At 43.4% G+C, this 17,559-nt stretch overlaps 1 protein-coding gene across 2 annotated transcripts in view; it reads right to left on the bottom strand.

Annotated features, from left to right (window-relative positions):
* The window catches only part of samd12 (sterile alpha motif domain containing 12), a 128,441-nt gene extending 111,310 nt beyond the window's left edge, over positions 1 to 17,131 (bottom strand). Inside the window, exon 1 of one of the 2 annotated variants that reach the window (XM_033019205.1) lies at positions 16,758 to 17,131. In XM_033019205.1, coding sequence (XP_032875096.1) covers positions 16,758 to 16,770 — 13 coding nt within the window. In that variant the 5' untranslated portion in view covers positions 16,771 to 17,131. The remainder of the gene's footprint in view (positions 1 to 16,757) is intronic. The other variant, XM_033019204.1, reaches the window with a different exon arrangement.
* Between the last annotated feature and the right edge of the window lie 428 nt (positions 17,132 to 17,559).

Raw genomic sequence — 17,559 nt, 5'->3', positions numbered from 1 at the left:
GATGAATAAGTTATCTTTAATTTAAGTACAAGGACAAAATGGAGAGTTTGTAAAATTTCTGGCTTGCAGAACAGGCTTATGGACTGCAACGGCCTACTTGATATATAGCAGGGGTAAATTTGCCTTCTGTTTTCTGTCCTTATCATCACTGTCAGTCATTGACATTTCTATTTGATACTCAACTTAAGTGGAAGAGGTTCTTCAGATTCCCACACGTCTAAAGTCAACACCCAGCTTCTGTTCCAATTTCCACACAACTGGTTTAGGACTCAACATGCGGATGAACTCGGAGTTCTAATACACTGTATTAGTGTGTTAAAAAAAAATAAATAATAACCTCCTATGAATGGCCACTCACCTCTTTGGCATTCACACAAACAAGCATCCACACAAGGTTTCTTCTAATGATAGCTAGTTAAATCCTCAAATACCTTATATTTGGCAGTCATATAATTGCATGCATGAAAATTTAAACCACAAGTCTGTGTAGGCCCATTTAAAATATAGATAGAAACAAGGGAATACAGATACTAAAATCCTGAGCAAAACAGTGCCAAAGTAACTCAGTGGGCAATGCAGTATCTGTGGAGGAAATGCTTAGGGCCTGTCCCACTTGGCTGTCTTTCGCGCGCCATTTACACGACCTGCTAGCGCGTGGGTAGCTCGTGGGTAGCGCGTGGGTAGCGCGGGGACGGGCGCATGGAGTGGTGAGGAGGAGTGTGGAGTGGCGTGGAGGAGCACTCCTACTCCCAGAGCGGGGCCAAGAAATTTGAAGATAGACACAAAATGCTGGAGTAACTCAGCGGGACCGGCAGCATCTCTGGAGAGAAGGAATGTATGACATTTTGGGTCAAGACCCGTCTTTCAGACTGAAGAGTCTCGACCCGAAACATCATCCATTGCTTCTCTCCAGAGATGCTGACGGTCCCGCTGAGTTACCCCTGCATTTTGTGTCCATCTTCAAATGACGTCACGGGCTCCAGACGGCTGTGCGAGCGCATGGTGATGCCCGCAACTCTCGCGGGACCGTAGCGCGACCGTCACTACCAGCCTGTCGCGTAAGTGACGGCCCAAGTGGGACAGGCCCTGTAGACATGCCCCAGATTACACTATCCATTTGATGCAGAAAATCAGTTGGTCCAAAACGGTTCACCTTGCTTGGCTCCAGTCTCCAATCTATATTACTAAATCTCTGATCTTGACCGCTTTTGGCCCACTGTGCTGCGATTTCCGACAGAACGCCGCCACCTACAGCCGTCATTTTTGGCCACCTCGCTCAGAGCCCCTCTCCGCCTTAAATCCGGTGTGGAGGATTTTTCCCATCGATGAAAAATCAGAGATTTCAATGTTTTTTAAAAATTCACCATTCCCTCTGCTGCCCCTGCTGGAGGGAGGGGGAGGGACTATAAAACCAGGAAGTGGTGAGCCTCACTTAGTCTCTGCAAGATGGATGAAGCCAAGGGTCATGTCTCTCTGAGCTCTGAATAACACTGAACAAATGTCTACACATGTCTACACCCTTAATGTGGTGTGAAAATGAAAATATGGTTTGTTTGAAGTAAAAAGGCACTGCCTGCAAATGGTTGTTTGGGCGCTTTGGCTTGAAGTTGAAAGGCACTATTTACTGTAAATGATGGCTTGGATGCTTTGACTTGAAGTTGAAAGGCACTACTTACTGCAAATGGTGGCTTGGGAGCTTTGGTTTAAAGTTGAAAGGCACTACTTACTGCAAACAGTGGCCTGGGAGCTTTGGCTTGAAGTTGAAAGGCACTTCTTACTGCAAATGGTGGCTTGGGTGCTTTGGCTTGAAGTTGAAAGGCACAACTTACTGCAAATGGTGGTGGGTGATTTGCTTGAAGTTGAAAGGCACTACTTACTGCAAATGATGGCTTGGGTGATTTGGCTTGAAGTTGAAAGGCACTTCTTACTGCAAATGGTGGCTTGGGTGCTTTGGCTTGAAGTTGAATTGCACTATTTACTGCAAATGGTGGCTTGGGTACTTTGGCTTGAAGTTAAAAGGCACTACTGCAAATGCACTTACTTCCTGTTTGCACTGTATATTGATTTATGATAAAATGCTACCACTTACGGCTGTGATTTTTGGCCATCTTACTCAGTCCCCCTTCCGCTGAGCAGGTGCAGGGAATTCTTCCCATCAATGAAAAATAAAAGTGTTATTAGTGTTTAAAAAATGTTGAGAATCTCTCTCCTGTCAATCACGCCCTGAAAGCCACACCTTTTCTGGTGGGAGGGGGAGGGGTTATAAAACCCAGAAGTGTGGGTGTGGCTCAGTCTCTGCATGATGGGGGAGGGAGGTCATGACTCTGTCTGAGCTGTGAATCAACTGAACACACTGAATGTCTACTGAACTGTGAGTTTGGTGTTTTGTGTGGTTTTATGGTGGTTTCACCCTGCATGAAATGGTATGAAGCTGCATTTGAATTTGGTGGCCTTCGACCCTGCTTGAAGTGGAATGAAACTGCACTTGAATTTGGCGGCCTTGCATCCTGCTTGAAGTGGTATGAAACTGCACTGAATTTGGTGGCCTTGCACCCTGCTGAAAGTGGTATGAAACTGCACTTGAATTTGGTGGCCATGGATCCAGCTTGAAGTGGTAGGAACATGGATTTGAATTTGGTGGCCTTGCACCCTGCTTGAAATGGAATTTCAAGGAATAATCATGATTCAACTGCCAGCCCACCAGCCATGAGTTAGCTGCCAGCAGATCAGGCTTGAGGGACTGAGCTGCCTCCCCCAAGAACCCATACCAGCACTCCAGAAAGCCTCCCCACTGGCAACCAATATTGGAATTGGTGGAGAGGTGGAATATTGCGTTGGGGGACCAGCCCTCCCGTGTGAACATGGGACCCAACGGGTCCCACTTAGTCTAGTACCTTCTATAGCTTATCAGTATTGTTTCCAGGTGCAATTGGTAAATGAGAATTGAGCTATCCAGTAATAAAAAAAATTAAAAAAACCTATTTAATTCTTAAATGGGAAGAAATGTCAGACAAGGGCAAGGCTTTGAGGTGAGAGGGGCAGAGTTTAAAGGAGATACAAGGAGCAGGGTTTTTTTTTGCACGGCAGACACCAGGAACATGCTGCTAGTGGTGGTGCTGGAAGAAATGATGATAGAAGCATTTAAGAGTTTTTTTGTAGGCACATGGACATGCAGTGAACGGAATGGAATGGATCGTGTGAGGACAGATGAGATTAATCTATCTCTACATTATGTTCGGCACAGATATTATGGACTGTGGGGCCTGCGTGCAAGACGATGGTGGCGACGGATGCAGGGAGTAAAGATGCCAGGACGTGATTGGCGTCTTGCCTCATAAACATTCTGCATACTGGGAGGTCACTGCAGGAGATGCCTCTGGGGCTCGGAGACGGAGCGGTGGCTGAGTGCGGTGAGGGACGAAGGTTTGTAGTCGATGTGCCCAGATCGCGGCATTGGTGAACTGGGCCACAGGAGGCCCTGGAGCTCGTGTGGACTGGACCCCACTCCAAATAGTCGAGCGCATGGATCGGACTTGGCTTGCAGCTGCATAGAGCGTTGGAACAGCAGTTGAGGACCAACAACTTCGCTTGGCCAGGCCGAGCTTGCAATGTCACCCGTAGAAAGGGCCCTTTATGGCCAAGTTAAGAACTCTACAAGTATGACCACTTGGACATGAATCATGAAAAATTGTGCCAAAACATGACAACTTTTGTACCACTCCCGTACCACCAGACACTCGAACAGCTTTTTCCCCCCAGGCAATCAGGCTGCTGAACCAACCAGCCCTGAAACTCACCTGAACTGGACTCAGTCTATAATTTAATGCATGGACTTTATAATGTAATGTTAAATTTACTGTACGGAATCCTCCAGCACAAGATTGTCACACAGGATTGTACCATGTATGGAACTGACATGACAATAAACCCCTTGAATCTTGAATCTGTTGATGTGGAGTATAATGGGAGGCTACCGGTGCTGCCTGTATGGAGTTTGTACGTTCTCCCCGTGACCTGCGAGGGTTTTCTCCGAGATCTTCCATTTCCTTACACACTCCAAAGACGTACAGGTTTATAGGTTAATCGGCTTGGTAAATGTAAAAATTGTCCCTAGTGTGTGTAGGATAGTGTTAATATGCGGGGATCCCTGGTCGGTGCGGGCCTGGTGGGTCGAAGGGCCATTTTCCTATCTAAACTAGACTAAAAATATATTATGAAGTCTCCAGAAATTCCTTTATGTTAGAACAAACTTTTAAATAGTTAACCATTGTCTTTTTACAAAATGTTTTTTTTTCTTTGCAAGCGACCGGAGGTAGCAGAAGAGGATCTGAAGTAATCGCATTGACAATAGAGAGGATCCTTCAGTGAAGAACCATTCATGTCAGTAGAATATCAAAATCTTGTCAGGTACTGGGAAAAGCTCCTGCTGAAAGGAGCCTGTAAATTTGAATCAGATGTGGGAGAACTCCAAGGTGGAAGGCCATTGGGTTTGGCTGAGAGGGGAATGGGAAAATCATGTGTTCCCCTTCAGACTTTGGCATGGCGACAAACATTTTAGTAATCAAAGTGTTCAAAAAGGAACTGCAGATGCTGGAAGTTATCGAAGGTACACAAAATTGCTGGGTAAACTCAGCGGGTGCAGCAGCATCTATGGAGCGAAGGAAATAGGCGACGTTTCGGGCCGAAACCCTTCTTAGTAACATGGTTTCTGATGAGTCTTTGTCATCCCCAGAAAAAGGTCATGCAACCTCTCTAATCATCTTACTATGTGCTGTAACACTTACAAAAATTGGTGTTTAAGTTTAAAAGACAAGAGGTAATTTAGTTGAGTGTCAATAAAACCATTGTGCCCCTCATTCAGTGCACATCATTATGCCTTCAGCATTGCTTTCAGACTTTCCACTTCATTCAAAACTGCTCTCAAACAAGACAAACTCACCTCCTAACTTGTGCACCACTTCCAAAACAAAACGTCAAAGGTTCCCAAAGAACAAGGACTGGAGAGTTTCATAACGAGATAAATTAAAAACATGCCAAGTGATGATTTGGAATTTTCTTCTCTGGAGTGTGTGGGGACTCTTGGAGATGTAGAATGTGGGTATAGTGGAGGCATTGAACCAGAAGATCAGTGAGGTTTTGATGAACGGCAGAGCAACCTAAAATGGACCAAGATCAAAGAAATTCCTGCTCCAAGTTACTAGAATGAAAGGTTAAGGAGTGAAATTTTAGAATTTATCTAAAATAAGTTTAAATTTTAGGTATTGGACTGGAAGCGTAACGTGGTGAAATGTTTTGGATCAGCTGAGTTTATAGGTACTGCAATGAATGCATAGGTCATCCAGGGCATGTTTAAGAGATTTGGTCACCTCCAGAAATAAAATGCATGCAACCTCTCGAATCATCTTACAAAGGACATACTGCAGTACAGATTTACAAAAATCAATGTTACAAGTTTAATTTTTTTTGATCCACACAACAAGACTGTCATTTCCCTTTTTTGATTGAATTATTCAAAGATCAGCCTGGGAACAGCTCTTCGGCCCGCCCAGTCCACACAGACCATCGATCTCACGTTCATACGTACTCAACGTTAGCCCACTTTTGCATCCATTCACCCACACACTAAGGGGAATTTACAACAACCAAGTTACCCACAAACCCACACATTTTTAAGATGTGGGAGGAAACCAGAGCACCCAGAGGAAACTCATGTGGTCACAGGAAGAAAGTGCAAACTCTGCACAGTCAGCATCCAAGATCAGGATCGAACCCAGGTCTCTGGCGCTGAGGTGCAGAAGTGCCATTAGCTGTACCACCCAGAGTCAGATAATTAGCATGGGGAAGATGGTGGTTAGGATTTAGAAAATAATTGTTTGTGAAGAAAGAGGCAAACCTCTTTTACTGGTGGGGTTTCCAGAACAGGGACATAGTTTATAGACAACACAAAAATTGGTGTCATTGTTGATAGCATTGTTCCTATTGCAGACGATTCTCCGCTTATGTCTGATTACATAAGACCAAGGCATGTGCATACCAGCCCAATAAGATGATATTGGAGCGGCAAAGCAGAATTCCAAACCTAGAGTTAGCAACATGTGCCCACAAAATTGACAAGTGTGGTACTGTGCATCTCACTGTTATGGCAAATGGGCTTCTGAACTAAAGGCAATATATCATAAAGCATGAAAAGCACCAACCATTTAGTGTCCAAAGCTATAGTTTTCAGAGTAGAATAACAGAGTAGAAGGCCAAATCACTGGATGGATTTAAGAGAGCTCTAGGGGCTAGTGGAATCAAGGAATATCGGGAGAAGGCAGGCACGGGTTATCGATTTGGGACGATCAGCCATGATCGCAATGAATGGCGGTGCTAGTTCGAAGGGCCAAATGGCCTCCTCCTGCACCTATTTTCTATGTTTCTAACAAGCATCCTTAGTTCCCTATGACAAATTCACAACCCTCCAAGTAAAAAATGTTTTACTAGTTCCCAAATGAGTTTTTTTTTCTAAGTAGTTGCTTTACCGGTTCTAGCCAGAGAAACCAGTCACATGAACCTATCCAGTTAAACCTCTCAAACACACACATTCCAATAAGATCACATCCAATTTCAAGTGAACATTGACAATTGTTCCTTGTAGGAGGATTCCTTCACCCACCCACACATCTGAATTTAAATCTACATTCCACCTCAAGATCAGTATATCCTTCCTTTGATACTGCAGTACTCCAAATTAGTCAGAGTACTCCAAATGTATTTTTTGCATTGCAGTCCTGTTGCAATAGAACAGTTTATCTCCTTAATCGCTACATCTTGCAATGCCAACTTCCTGATGTCATGTGGAGCCATCTATAACTATAACCATTGAAGGATGGTGAGTGCAGAGATATGTAAGACAGCAGGAAATTAAAGTATAAATCTAAAACATCAATTAAATCATAATAGCAGAGTTAACTGGCACAAGTTGAAATACGAAAGTCAAAGTGGATTAATGAAAGTCCTTCACAAAAGTAATTAAAACGCAAAACTAAATTTACAGGAAAACAGAAGCAGAAGAAAAACTTAAATGGTTAGTTGAAAATGTTTGTATCAGTGAAACAAGATGAGTTAACCATCTTCCTCAATTATCAACTTCCATTGTTTTAGTTTCCATAACTCTTGTAAAGAGATTTTGCAACAGAGCTCTTAAGCCACGCATTTACAAGAGGAACCTAATTACATTGACAGTTTTGTGAAATGTGGTTTTAATTCTAAAATTACCCCTTGTCATAGCTCAATGTTAAATATCTAGATGATGCTACACACCGGAATTGTACCCAACCAAGGAGCTCAAACTATATACAGTATTGCTTATTTCTCCAATTCCCCTCATTAAAATACGGTTCCAGTCAATATATCCAGTCACATAGAGTCAGAGTACTCGATGTACAGCATTGAAACAGATAAGGTGGGCTAAAGGGCCTGTGTTGACCATACTGGGCTCGTCCCGTTTGCCTGCATTTAGTTCATTTTTCTCCAAACCCTTCCCATCTACATCACTGTCCAAATGGCTTTCAAAAGTCATAATTGCATCCACTACTAAAGCTTCCTGTCAACAGCTCATTCCAGATAAATACTACCCTTCAAGTGGAAACATTTAAGGTTGTGCATCTTAAGCTTATGCCCCCTAGTTTTAGAATCTACTTCCCTGTGAAACAGATTGAGTGTTCACTTTATCCATGCCCCTCATGATCTTGTACACCTCAATACAGCCTCCTATGCTCCAAAGCAAAAAGTCCCAGCCTAGGCAATCTCTTCCTGTAACTCTAGCCTGCAAACCCAGATAACATCCTCGTTATAGTTGCGCGACCAGAACTGCATGCATTACCTCAAGTGTGGTTTTACCAATGACTTGCACAGCTGCGTCATGATGTCCCAACTTTAGTGCTCAATAACCTTCCCACTGAAGGCAAGCTTTTCACATGCCTTCCACACTACACTGTCCACCTGACTCACCACGTTCAGGGAACCATGCAGATGCTGCTGTTCTGCAACCCTCTCCATCACTCTACCTTTTATTGTGCAAGTCCTAAATTAACAGTCTTTGTGACTTCTGTGCCCACCAATTTCTCAATCAGTGACTGGGCTACTCGTGTACGAGGACAGCAGATTTCACACTAGCGACTAGCGTGACTGCATACTTAAAGTGCATGACAAGACGAGGGTGGGCAAAACTGTGGCCCTTTCATTGCCCCTACTCTGCTATCCACCCCCTTCCTTGGGCACGGGACACAGATGCAAGACTCTACTTACTGTACTCTACTGTACTCCCTGTACACACATGACTCTGTGGCTAGGTTCAGCTCCAACTCTGTAATCAAGTTTGCTAATGACACTGTGGTGGTGGGCCTGGTCACCGAAAATAATGAGAAGGCCTTCCGGGGAGATGTGGCTCATCTGGCACTCTGGTGTCAGGACAACAGCCTCCTCTTGAATGTCAAAAAAACTAAGGAGCTGATCGTGGACTTTAGGAAGGCACAACATCCGAGGACGTACACGCCACTGAAGATAAATGGGACTACTGTGGATAGGGTGAGCAGCTTTAAATACCTGGGAGTCCACATCACAGAAGATCTGACATGGACATCACACGCTGCCGCACTGGTGAGTGAGGCAAGGCAGCGGCTTTACCACCTCAGGCAATTGAGGAAATTCAGAGTCTCTCTGAGGATCCTCCAGTGCTTCTACTCAGCGGCTGTAGAAAGCATCTTGTCCGGAAACATCACAATCTGTTTTGGGAATTGCTCTGCCCAGGACAGGAAGGCTCTGCATAGTGTAGTGCGTTCGGCCAAACACACTATGGGAACTACACTCGCCCCTCTGCAGGAACTATACATCAGAAGGTGCAGATCCAGAGCCAACAACATTATGGGGGACCCCTTCCACCCCAGCAACAAACTGTTCCAGCTGCTATGGTCAGGCAAACACCTCTGCTGTCATGCTGTGAAAACAGAGAGGATGGGAAGGAGTTTCTTCACAGTAGCCATTAGGACTGTAAACTCTTCTCACCAGGGACTAACTTACTGCACTAATTTACTGTTGTATCTTTTTAAAATTGCTGTTTTTTTCTCACAAATATGTAATTACTGATTCTGTTCCATTCTGTTTTGTCGGGTTTTTTTGCACAATCCGCAATCATTGCTACTTTTCATTTCACTGCACATCTCGTATGCGTATGTGACAAATAAACTTGACTTGACGGGAAAATATTTAACATTTTGCCAAGCTTGACTTTAGAGAAGGCACTGATAGGCTTATTTTAAAAACTTTTAATCACCCAAAATCTTTAATAAACTGAACAGTCTGTACCTGTTCACTAGTTATGTACTGTCCTTCAAAGTAATTAGTGGATTGTAATTTACTCATACGAGCCCTGGACATATTGAGCAAATCTTCCACCACAGTGCAGCTACTGGGCCTCAGACACATTTCCAAGTGAGGATGCCCTGATATCCTTTATGCTGCCGGCGTAAGCCATTGAGGGCATCTTCCACCATGCATCTGGCTTCTCCAATAGACTCCAGCACCACAGTGCATGAACGTCTGCAGACTTCCTAGCTCTCTGTTAGTGATATACTTCCCGAGGCTGCACCAGGTCAATGCAAGAGCAAATGCAAGAGCAAAGAGCTGCCTCTAAAAGGCTGGCAGCATCATCAAGGACCCACACCATCCTGGCCACACACTCATCTCCCCGCTACCTTCAGGTAGAAGGTACAGGAGCCTGAAGACTGCAATGTCCAGGTTCAGGAATAACCCTTTCCCCACAGCCATCAGGTTATTAAACTCCTCAAACGAAACTGTGAACGTTAATAGACCATTATCTGTTTATTTGCACTTTATCTGTTTATTTATTCATGTGTGTATATATTTATATAATGGTATATGGACACACTGATCTGTTCTGTATTCATGCCTACTATATTCTGTTGTGCTGAAGCAAAGCAAGAATTTCATTGCACTATCTAGGACACATGACAATAAACTCTCTTGAATATCACAGCGCCATTCAAATGAATGGGAGGCATCAGATGCCAGGAAAAATTAAAACATTTTATTTATTGTAAATTTAGGAATTATGATTTTAACATCAGTTAATTGTGTTGGCGCAGGGCACCCAGTGGAACTGTGCCCAGAGCTACATGGATACATTTTCTGATAAGGTCATTTAATCTGTCTTAATAAAAATGAAGTTTTCTGTGATCCGTCACTTTTCTTTTACACCCAAATAGATTCACGGTAGTACTTTGGATATTGGCAATAATTGCAACATCTAATATTTTGACCACAGAGGAAGGGTTATAACAAAGTTACGCTTCTCAAACAAGGGTGGAGAATTAATCTCCACCTCAAGGTGGGAGCAGAATGCAATGTGCATGCAGTGACATGCAAAATTGGCCAAATTTACAATAATGCAAGCAATCACTTGCAACCACAGCAGCTCAGGAACCTATGCGTGGGATTGCAATTGAGTCACGAGAATTATCAATCCTGCAAGATGCTCATTGTCTGGTAAATGTCAGCAAGCTTGCACAATGCTTTTATCTTATGGCAACCACCATATCGGAGCAACCAATCAGCAGTTATGGGCAAATAAAGACTATCTCCGTATATCTGATTCTCAACCCAAGACCACACATAATAAGGGAATAGTGCTCTTACAACAGTGCGGTCAGTCAAAATACTGAAGGGGGCAATCACTGGCTTGTTGAAGAAATTGCTCTGCTGCCCAGCCTACTGTGGGGCACTGATTTGAGGGTGGTTGACTACTGCTTGCTATGTCTTCCACAATCTTGCTGTGATATGGACACAGACATTGCTCCCCGCTTCACAGCAAGACGAGGATAAGATACACTGGTCATGGGCTTTCTCTGGCTCTGGAATTTAAATACAGATACATGTACTTACAATTTAAATAAACAACCAGAGCTGGAACATGAAATTTCATCACAATCCTGGAGATCATTCTGCCCCAATTAACATTTCATGGATTGGTGTAGGAAGAAGCTGCAGATGCTGTTTTACACCGAAGATAGACACAAAATGCTGGAGTTACTCAGTGGGACAGGCGGAGAGGAAGGAATGGGTGACGTTTCGAGTCAAGACCCTTCTTCAGACTGAGAGTCACAAGGTCATAAAGTAATGTGATAGAAGCAGAATTAGGCCATTCGGCCTATCAAGTCAACACCACCATTCAATCATGGCTGATCTATCAGTCTTAACCCCATTCTTCTGCCTTCTCCCATATACAGCCAGAGGAGAGAGAGGCTGGAGATATGGAAGGGGAAGGTATGAAAAAGACAGCTGAAAGCAGACGATGATCAAGGAAATGTTGAATGGATCATTGTTAGCTAGGGAAGGTGACACCAGCTGGTCACAGGCCTCCAGTCTGAGAAACAACCTTCCAACATCATCCTCTGCATCCTTTCATGAAGCTGATTTTCCTTCTTCAGCTATCTCTCCTTGGATCCCATGCAATCTAACGTTCCAGAGCAGCCTAATCAAATGCTTTGCAGAAATCCATATATAAATCTACAGCTCTGCCCTCATCAACCGTTTTGGTCTTTCCCCCTTCACCTTAAACCTATGCCCTCTGGTTCTCGATTTCCCTACTTCAAAAACTCAGATGCATGAGACACGACCTCCCATGTACAAGACCATGCTGACAATCCCTAATCAACCTTTGCCCATCTAAGTGCATGTATATCCTATCCCACAGAATACTCTTCAGTAACTTTCCAACTACTGATGTTAAGCTCACAGGCCTGTAGTTCTCAGCATTTGCCTTGCAGCCCTCCAACTTGCCACACTCCACCCTATAATTATATTCAATTCTGAAAGAATTATTAAATTCCATGTAAAAAGGAATGCCTACTATACGGCAGAGACTACATCTAAAGTAGAGTTTTGTTGGAGTTTAATTTACAGCAACTTTCAATCTTTAAGATTGAGCTGTCTCATTGCTGATGGATTAATATAACATGTATGTTATGCAAGGGCAGTCACGGTGGCACAGCAGTAGAGTTGCTGCCTTACAGCGAATGCGTTGCCAGAGGCCTTGGTTCGATCCCGACTACGGGTGCTGTCTGTGCGGAGTTTGTACGTTCTCCCCGTGACCTGCGTGGGTTTTCTCCTTGATCTTCGGTTTCCTCCCACATTCCAATGACGTACAGGTTTGTAGGTTAATTGGCTTGGTAAATGTAAAAATTGTCCCTAATGGGTGTAGGATAGTGTTAATTTGCAGGGATCGCTGGTCAGTGCGGACCCGGTGGGCCGAAGGGCCCGTTTCCATGCTGTATCTCTAAACTAAACTAAACCCAACCAATTATATTAAGAGGAGTGAATAATCTATCGACTTAGTAGAGCCCTTAGCTGAATTGCCGTTGCTCACTTTCAATATGAGCACAGTCATTGAAATGCACAAAAAATATTTGACAATTGCTCAGCTAAACTGTCTAAAATGATAGGTCTACCACAAATTAAGACCTTGTCCATTCAGGAAAGGGACTAGAAGGATTTTGTCACCCAGAGAGTGCAGAATCGTTGAAACTCACAAAACAGGAGAGTTGTGGAGATTCAGTGAAAATTGTAAGCAAAAGTGTCAGATCATACAATGTATTCTAAAAGATTATGACATGGCAACATGAAATCCCATTTTATTTGATAAGGGCAAAATAAAACAAAATTGTCACAGAATTGTCCAGTACCATTAAAATGGACCTTGCACAAGGATTTAGCAGATTAGGTAGAGAAATTAGGTAAGAAATTGTCAGGAATTTTAAATATGCACAAAATGTTACCCCCTCAGTGAATAACCCAGGTCCTCGAGTCATATCTTCCAACCCCAATCACTATAAAATACTAATGGCTGAATTCAACTAGATGCTAAAACTAACAAAACCAATTTACCCCATTGCAGAGATGACAACAGAGGTAGAGTTTCTTTGGAGATTGGTTTACAGCAATTTGTTTTTTAAAGTAAGATTGCCACATCTGGTTTACATTTTTTTTTGTTATTTCACATAACCTTACAACATGGGTTGTACAACCGAGGGAGCATGTCCCTACTGCCAAGGCTGATATTCATGGTAACTCCAACAGTGTGCCTCTCTGTTGCTACTTTTCACCAAGCACAGCATCAAAAAAAGCATTGGAACAGCATAGATTTCAAACAAAACCATCCAGATGTCATTATTCAATCTTCAATATTATTCCCCATGTTCAGGGCCGGATTTAGATGAAGAGAGCCCCTAAGCTGTTCCACTTGTGAGGCCCCTCCCAATCCCCCACCCCCACGACTAGAGGAAGATGGTCCACCAGATTGACACCGATTTGCAGCTGAGCGTGGCCAATGAGATAAGGGGCTGGAAAGCTGTGCTTTTATTTATTTATTGCCAGTGCTAGTGCCGAGTTATTGGCTTAAAACACTATGGCTGCTCCATGGAGTTCCCCCGCACAATTAAAGCATGGAATAGCCTTCACCCTACCATAGTTACACAACCAGATGCAACTAAATTTAAGGTACCTCTTTCCCCCCCCCCCCCCAAGAACACTTTTTTGCTTAAGACCAAGTCAAGAGTCAAGAGAGTTTTATTGTCTCAGATGGACAATGACATTCTTGTTTGCTGCAGCACAACAGAATAAGTAAACATAATACAGAACAGGAGATAAAAGTTCAGTGTGTTTATATACCATGGACCATATATATACACAATAAATAAACTAATAAAATGCAATAGGCTGTTATTGTTCAGCCCTCCACCACCTCCAGTTTAAATTCCATTTAGAATATTTATGGAGGACCAGGAAACCAGAAGCAAGAGTTACTCCAGAGTGTTACTCCAGATCCAAGGTCAGGGAGTGATTCTGCGTTGATTTTCAGTGGTCGCGGCGGGTCGGCGACCGGACAGCAATGGCGGCCAGATCTCCCACAATTCAAAGCGAGGGAGAAAGTGCCCAGCACCGACCAGTTGCTGTGGCAGTGCGCATGCACAGGGCGGCCGATGATGTTCTGGCCGTGTTTGTGCACATGTGCAGGGGGAGGATGTGCAGGCCGTAGCAGTGCACATGTGCAAGGCAGCCTGCCGTGCCGGTGGATGAAGAGCGAGCAGAGAGCAGAGCCATGTGGCCCGAACACGGATAGGGATGGCGGGCGGAGATGGAGAGCGACAGAGAGAGAGAGAGAGAGAGGGGGGGAGGGGGGCGCCCAGAGGTGGCCACCTAGATCTCGATGCTTAAGCTTAAGCTTGTTAAGCTTATACGTAAATCCGGCCCTGCCCATGTTACATAGAAACATAGAAAATAGGTGCAGGAGGCCATTCGGCCCTTCGAGCCAGCACCGCCATTCATTGTGATCATGGCTGATCGTCCACAATCAATAACCCGTGCCTGCCTTCTCCCCATATCCCTTGACTCCACTAGCCCCTAGAGCTCTATCTAACTCTCTCTTAAATCCATCCAGTGACTTGGCCTCCACTGCCCTCTGTGGCAGGGAATTCCACAAATTCACAACTCTCTGGGTGAAAACGTTTTCTCACCTCAGCCTTAAATGGCCTCCCCTTTATTCTAAGACTGTGGCCCCTGGTTCTGGACTCGCCCAACATTGGGAACATTTTTCCTGCATCTAGTTTGTCCAGTCCTTTTATAATTTTATATGTTTCTAGTCCTTTTATAATTTTATATGTTTCTAGTCCTTTTATAATTTTATATGTTTCTAGTCCTTTTATAATTTTATATGATTATCACACCATCACAGAACCATATCGGTTCAAAAAGAGAGCCTACCATGAACTGTCAAAGGCAAAATAGGAATGTGACTTTGTCACATCACCTGCAGGCCAAGATTAAAAAAAACAAGGAAATGCCTTTGTAGGCAATGACTAAAGTAGCAAACACGACAGCTATGAGTTAAACATTATGCAAAAGCAAGTTAGACCACTTTGTATTCACAGCCTTTAGGGATCCTGCCGAGAACAAAACTCCTTGTTCTTCAGATAAGGGAACGGGATCTTTATCATCTACCTTGGAGTGGAACTTAATGACCAGCTCAGTTGTGTGGGCATGACTACAAGCGTAGACATATGTTCTTGCTTCACATCAGTGATGTATCCTCCACAGCTTGCGAACATTACTTTTGCTCCAATTCATACCAACCACTTCTCATCCACATTAACTCTTGCTTAAACAATGCCTCAACTTTACAATTCAAACCCTTACTTTCCAAACCTTCTCAATCTGCATCATACTCAAACACTAAATTAAAGTAAAAAATAAATGTTAAAAAATCAAGATGACATTGAACAATTGGTTTGGCAGAGGCAGTACAAAGAGAAGCCACAAAGAAAAGGAATGTTGCTGGTCAAAAAGTTCCTTCATGAGAACTAGGAGATTTAGTAGTCCTTTCCCCAATGCTGATGAAGGCCCTTTGTCTCCAAACATTAACTTTGCTTCTCTTACCACCGATGCTGCCTGATCTGCTGCGCATTTCCCATTTTTATTTTAAGAAATAAATTCCGATGCACATATTGCGATGATAACTATTTCTCCCTCTCACTTCCCTACTATTCTCAATTATCTTTCAGACTTCTGTAAAAAGTTTTTTAAAAAAAGCATACAATTGATTACATGCATTCACATACAAAAAGGCATTTCTGAGATTTGGAGACAAGAATTGCACAACTTTTTCTTAACTGAAGCCTAAAAAGGGTCTTGACCAGAAATGGCACCCATTCCTTCTCTCCAGAGATGCTCTGCCTGTCCCGCTGAGTTACTCCAGCTTTTTGTGTCTATCATATGTATGGATCTTTGCAAGTTTAACACAACTCCTCTTTCCAATTCAATATTATTCGACCCTACAATATCTACTCACCGAATTCACATGTGGGAATGGAAGGGGGGCGTGGTTGGAATAGGAAATGTACTTGTTAGAAATTAAAAGGTTGAAAATATTACTTTGTTGACATTTTCCAAAACATTGCAGAATTTGTCTTCCTGTATCTTAAAGGCATCCTGAGGAATGACACTTTATAATCGTTAGCCTTCCTTAACCGTTTATGCTCCATCATAACGACAAGTTTATAAATTCCGTTTTTTAAAGTTTTAGGGGGGAAAAAGGATATGCTGTAACAAGAAAACACTGTATGAAAATGAAATATAAGGAATTGCTTCTATGTTAAAGCAGTTCTGTTCGGGAAATATCGATTGATTTGTGGGCACTTTCAAAGCAACAATGTAAACAGGCAGCTCGCCACTTGTTCTGGGACACTGTGGGATGGACAACTATTCTTGTCACTGGTGCCTACGATTTAAAAATAAATAAAAATCACACCAGAATACACAATTACATTGTTTCATAACACTTTCGTTACAATTTGTCAAACACGTCGCTATTTTTTTTAAGGCAGACGTATAGATAATGCAATTCTGTCATACAGATGCCTTCTCCCCGACTAACACGTTGGCCTTGGATAATTGACTTTCACTGCCGAATATCCACAAGGCGGCTTTGATTTTAGAGATAAATGTAGGTCAGTCTCCTCTCCCTCCAACATCTCACGCTCAGTTCTACCTCTGCACAGGCAGACGTCCCTCAAACACGAATGGGGATCACATGAATGGACAGCAAGAGCTGGTTTCCCGTTCAACCGGGAAGGATGTCAAAATAACCCAATATTTGCTGCTAACGATACCCCAAAACAGGGGGGGGAAACGCGAGCAACACCTACCTTCAACAGCCATTATATCAAATTCCTTAATTCGAGCATTATTCCTTCAGTGATATGTTGAGCTGGGCAACTGTTCCTGGACACGGGCTGCCTGGAATGCGGGGTGTGTTGTTACTCGGGTGATGAGCGCAACCTGCAGCTGCCCAGAGAGCGAGAGAGAGCGAGCGGGGCCCCGGGACTAGTAGTGAAGCGCGCCTCGCGCCCTGCACGACTGCAGCAGCGACACACATCAGCAGCCGCGGCCAGCGCTGCCTCTCCTGTCTAGATAACCCCCCGCACCACACAAATAAAAAAACCCCGCGAATAGATCAACAGCAACGCAGCGGCAATTTGCAACCGCTTTCTCGGACGCGGTGGACATAAACTCTAATTCCCAAAGTGCTTTGTAATGAAAGCAGGTTGCTGGAGCTAAAGGGTGGTTCAACGCGCTATCATATCATTGACAAATCCCGCAGCCAATTGCGGCCGGATTATTTTAAGCATTTTATATTGCCAGCAATGACGTGATCGATTTGCAGATAGCAGCAGCAGCAGCAGAACGTACCAAGACATTGTATTTATTTTAAAGTTACCTGTCTGATGCAAACACTCGACAATCTCGGTTATTCTGTATGATTATTTTCATAAAATTAAATGCTAAATGTACATTGTGTTTCAAAAGATTTTGCAATAAATTCCTTCAAAAGAGGCGTCCTATTCAGCGGGAGAAAAGTCTGATCGATTACGTCATTTATTTAACAGAAATGTAATTTGTAAGGGATTGCAATGAGCATTTTGACTTGAATTCCAACGATTCGTGGGG

Source organism: Amblyraja radiata, chromosome 4, assembly GCF_010909765.2.
Source record: "Amblyraja radiata isolate CabotCenter1 chromosome 4, sAmbRad1.1.pri, whole genome shotgun sequence".
NCBI lineage: Eukaryota > Metazoa > Chordata > Chondrichthyes > Rajiformes > Rajidae > Amblyraja > Amblyraja radiata.
Note: the sequence above shows the minus strand (reverse complement) of the source record. Positions and strands in the feature narration are given on the sequence as shown.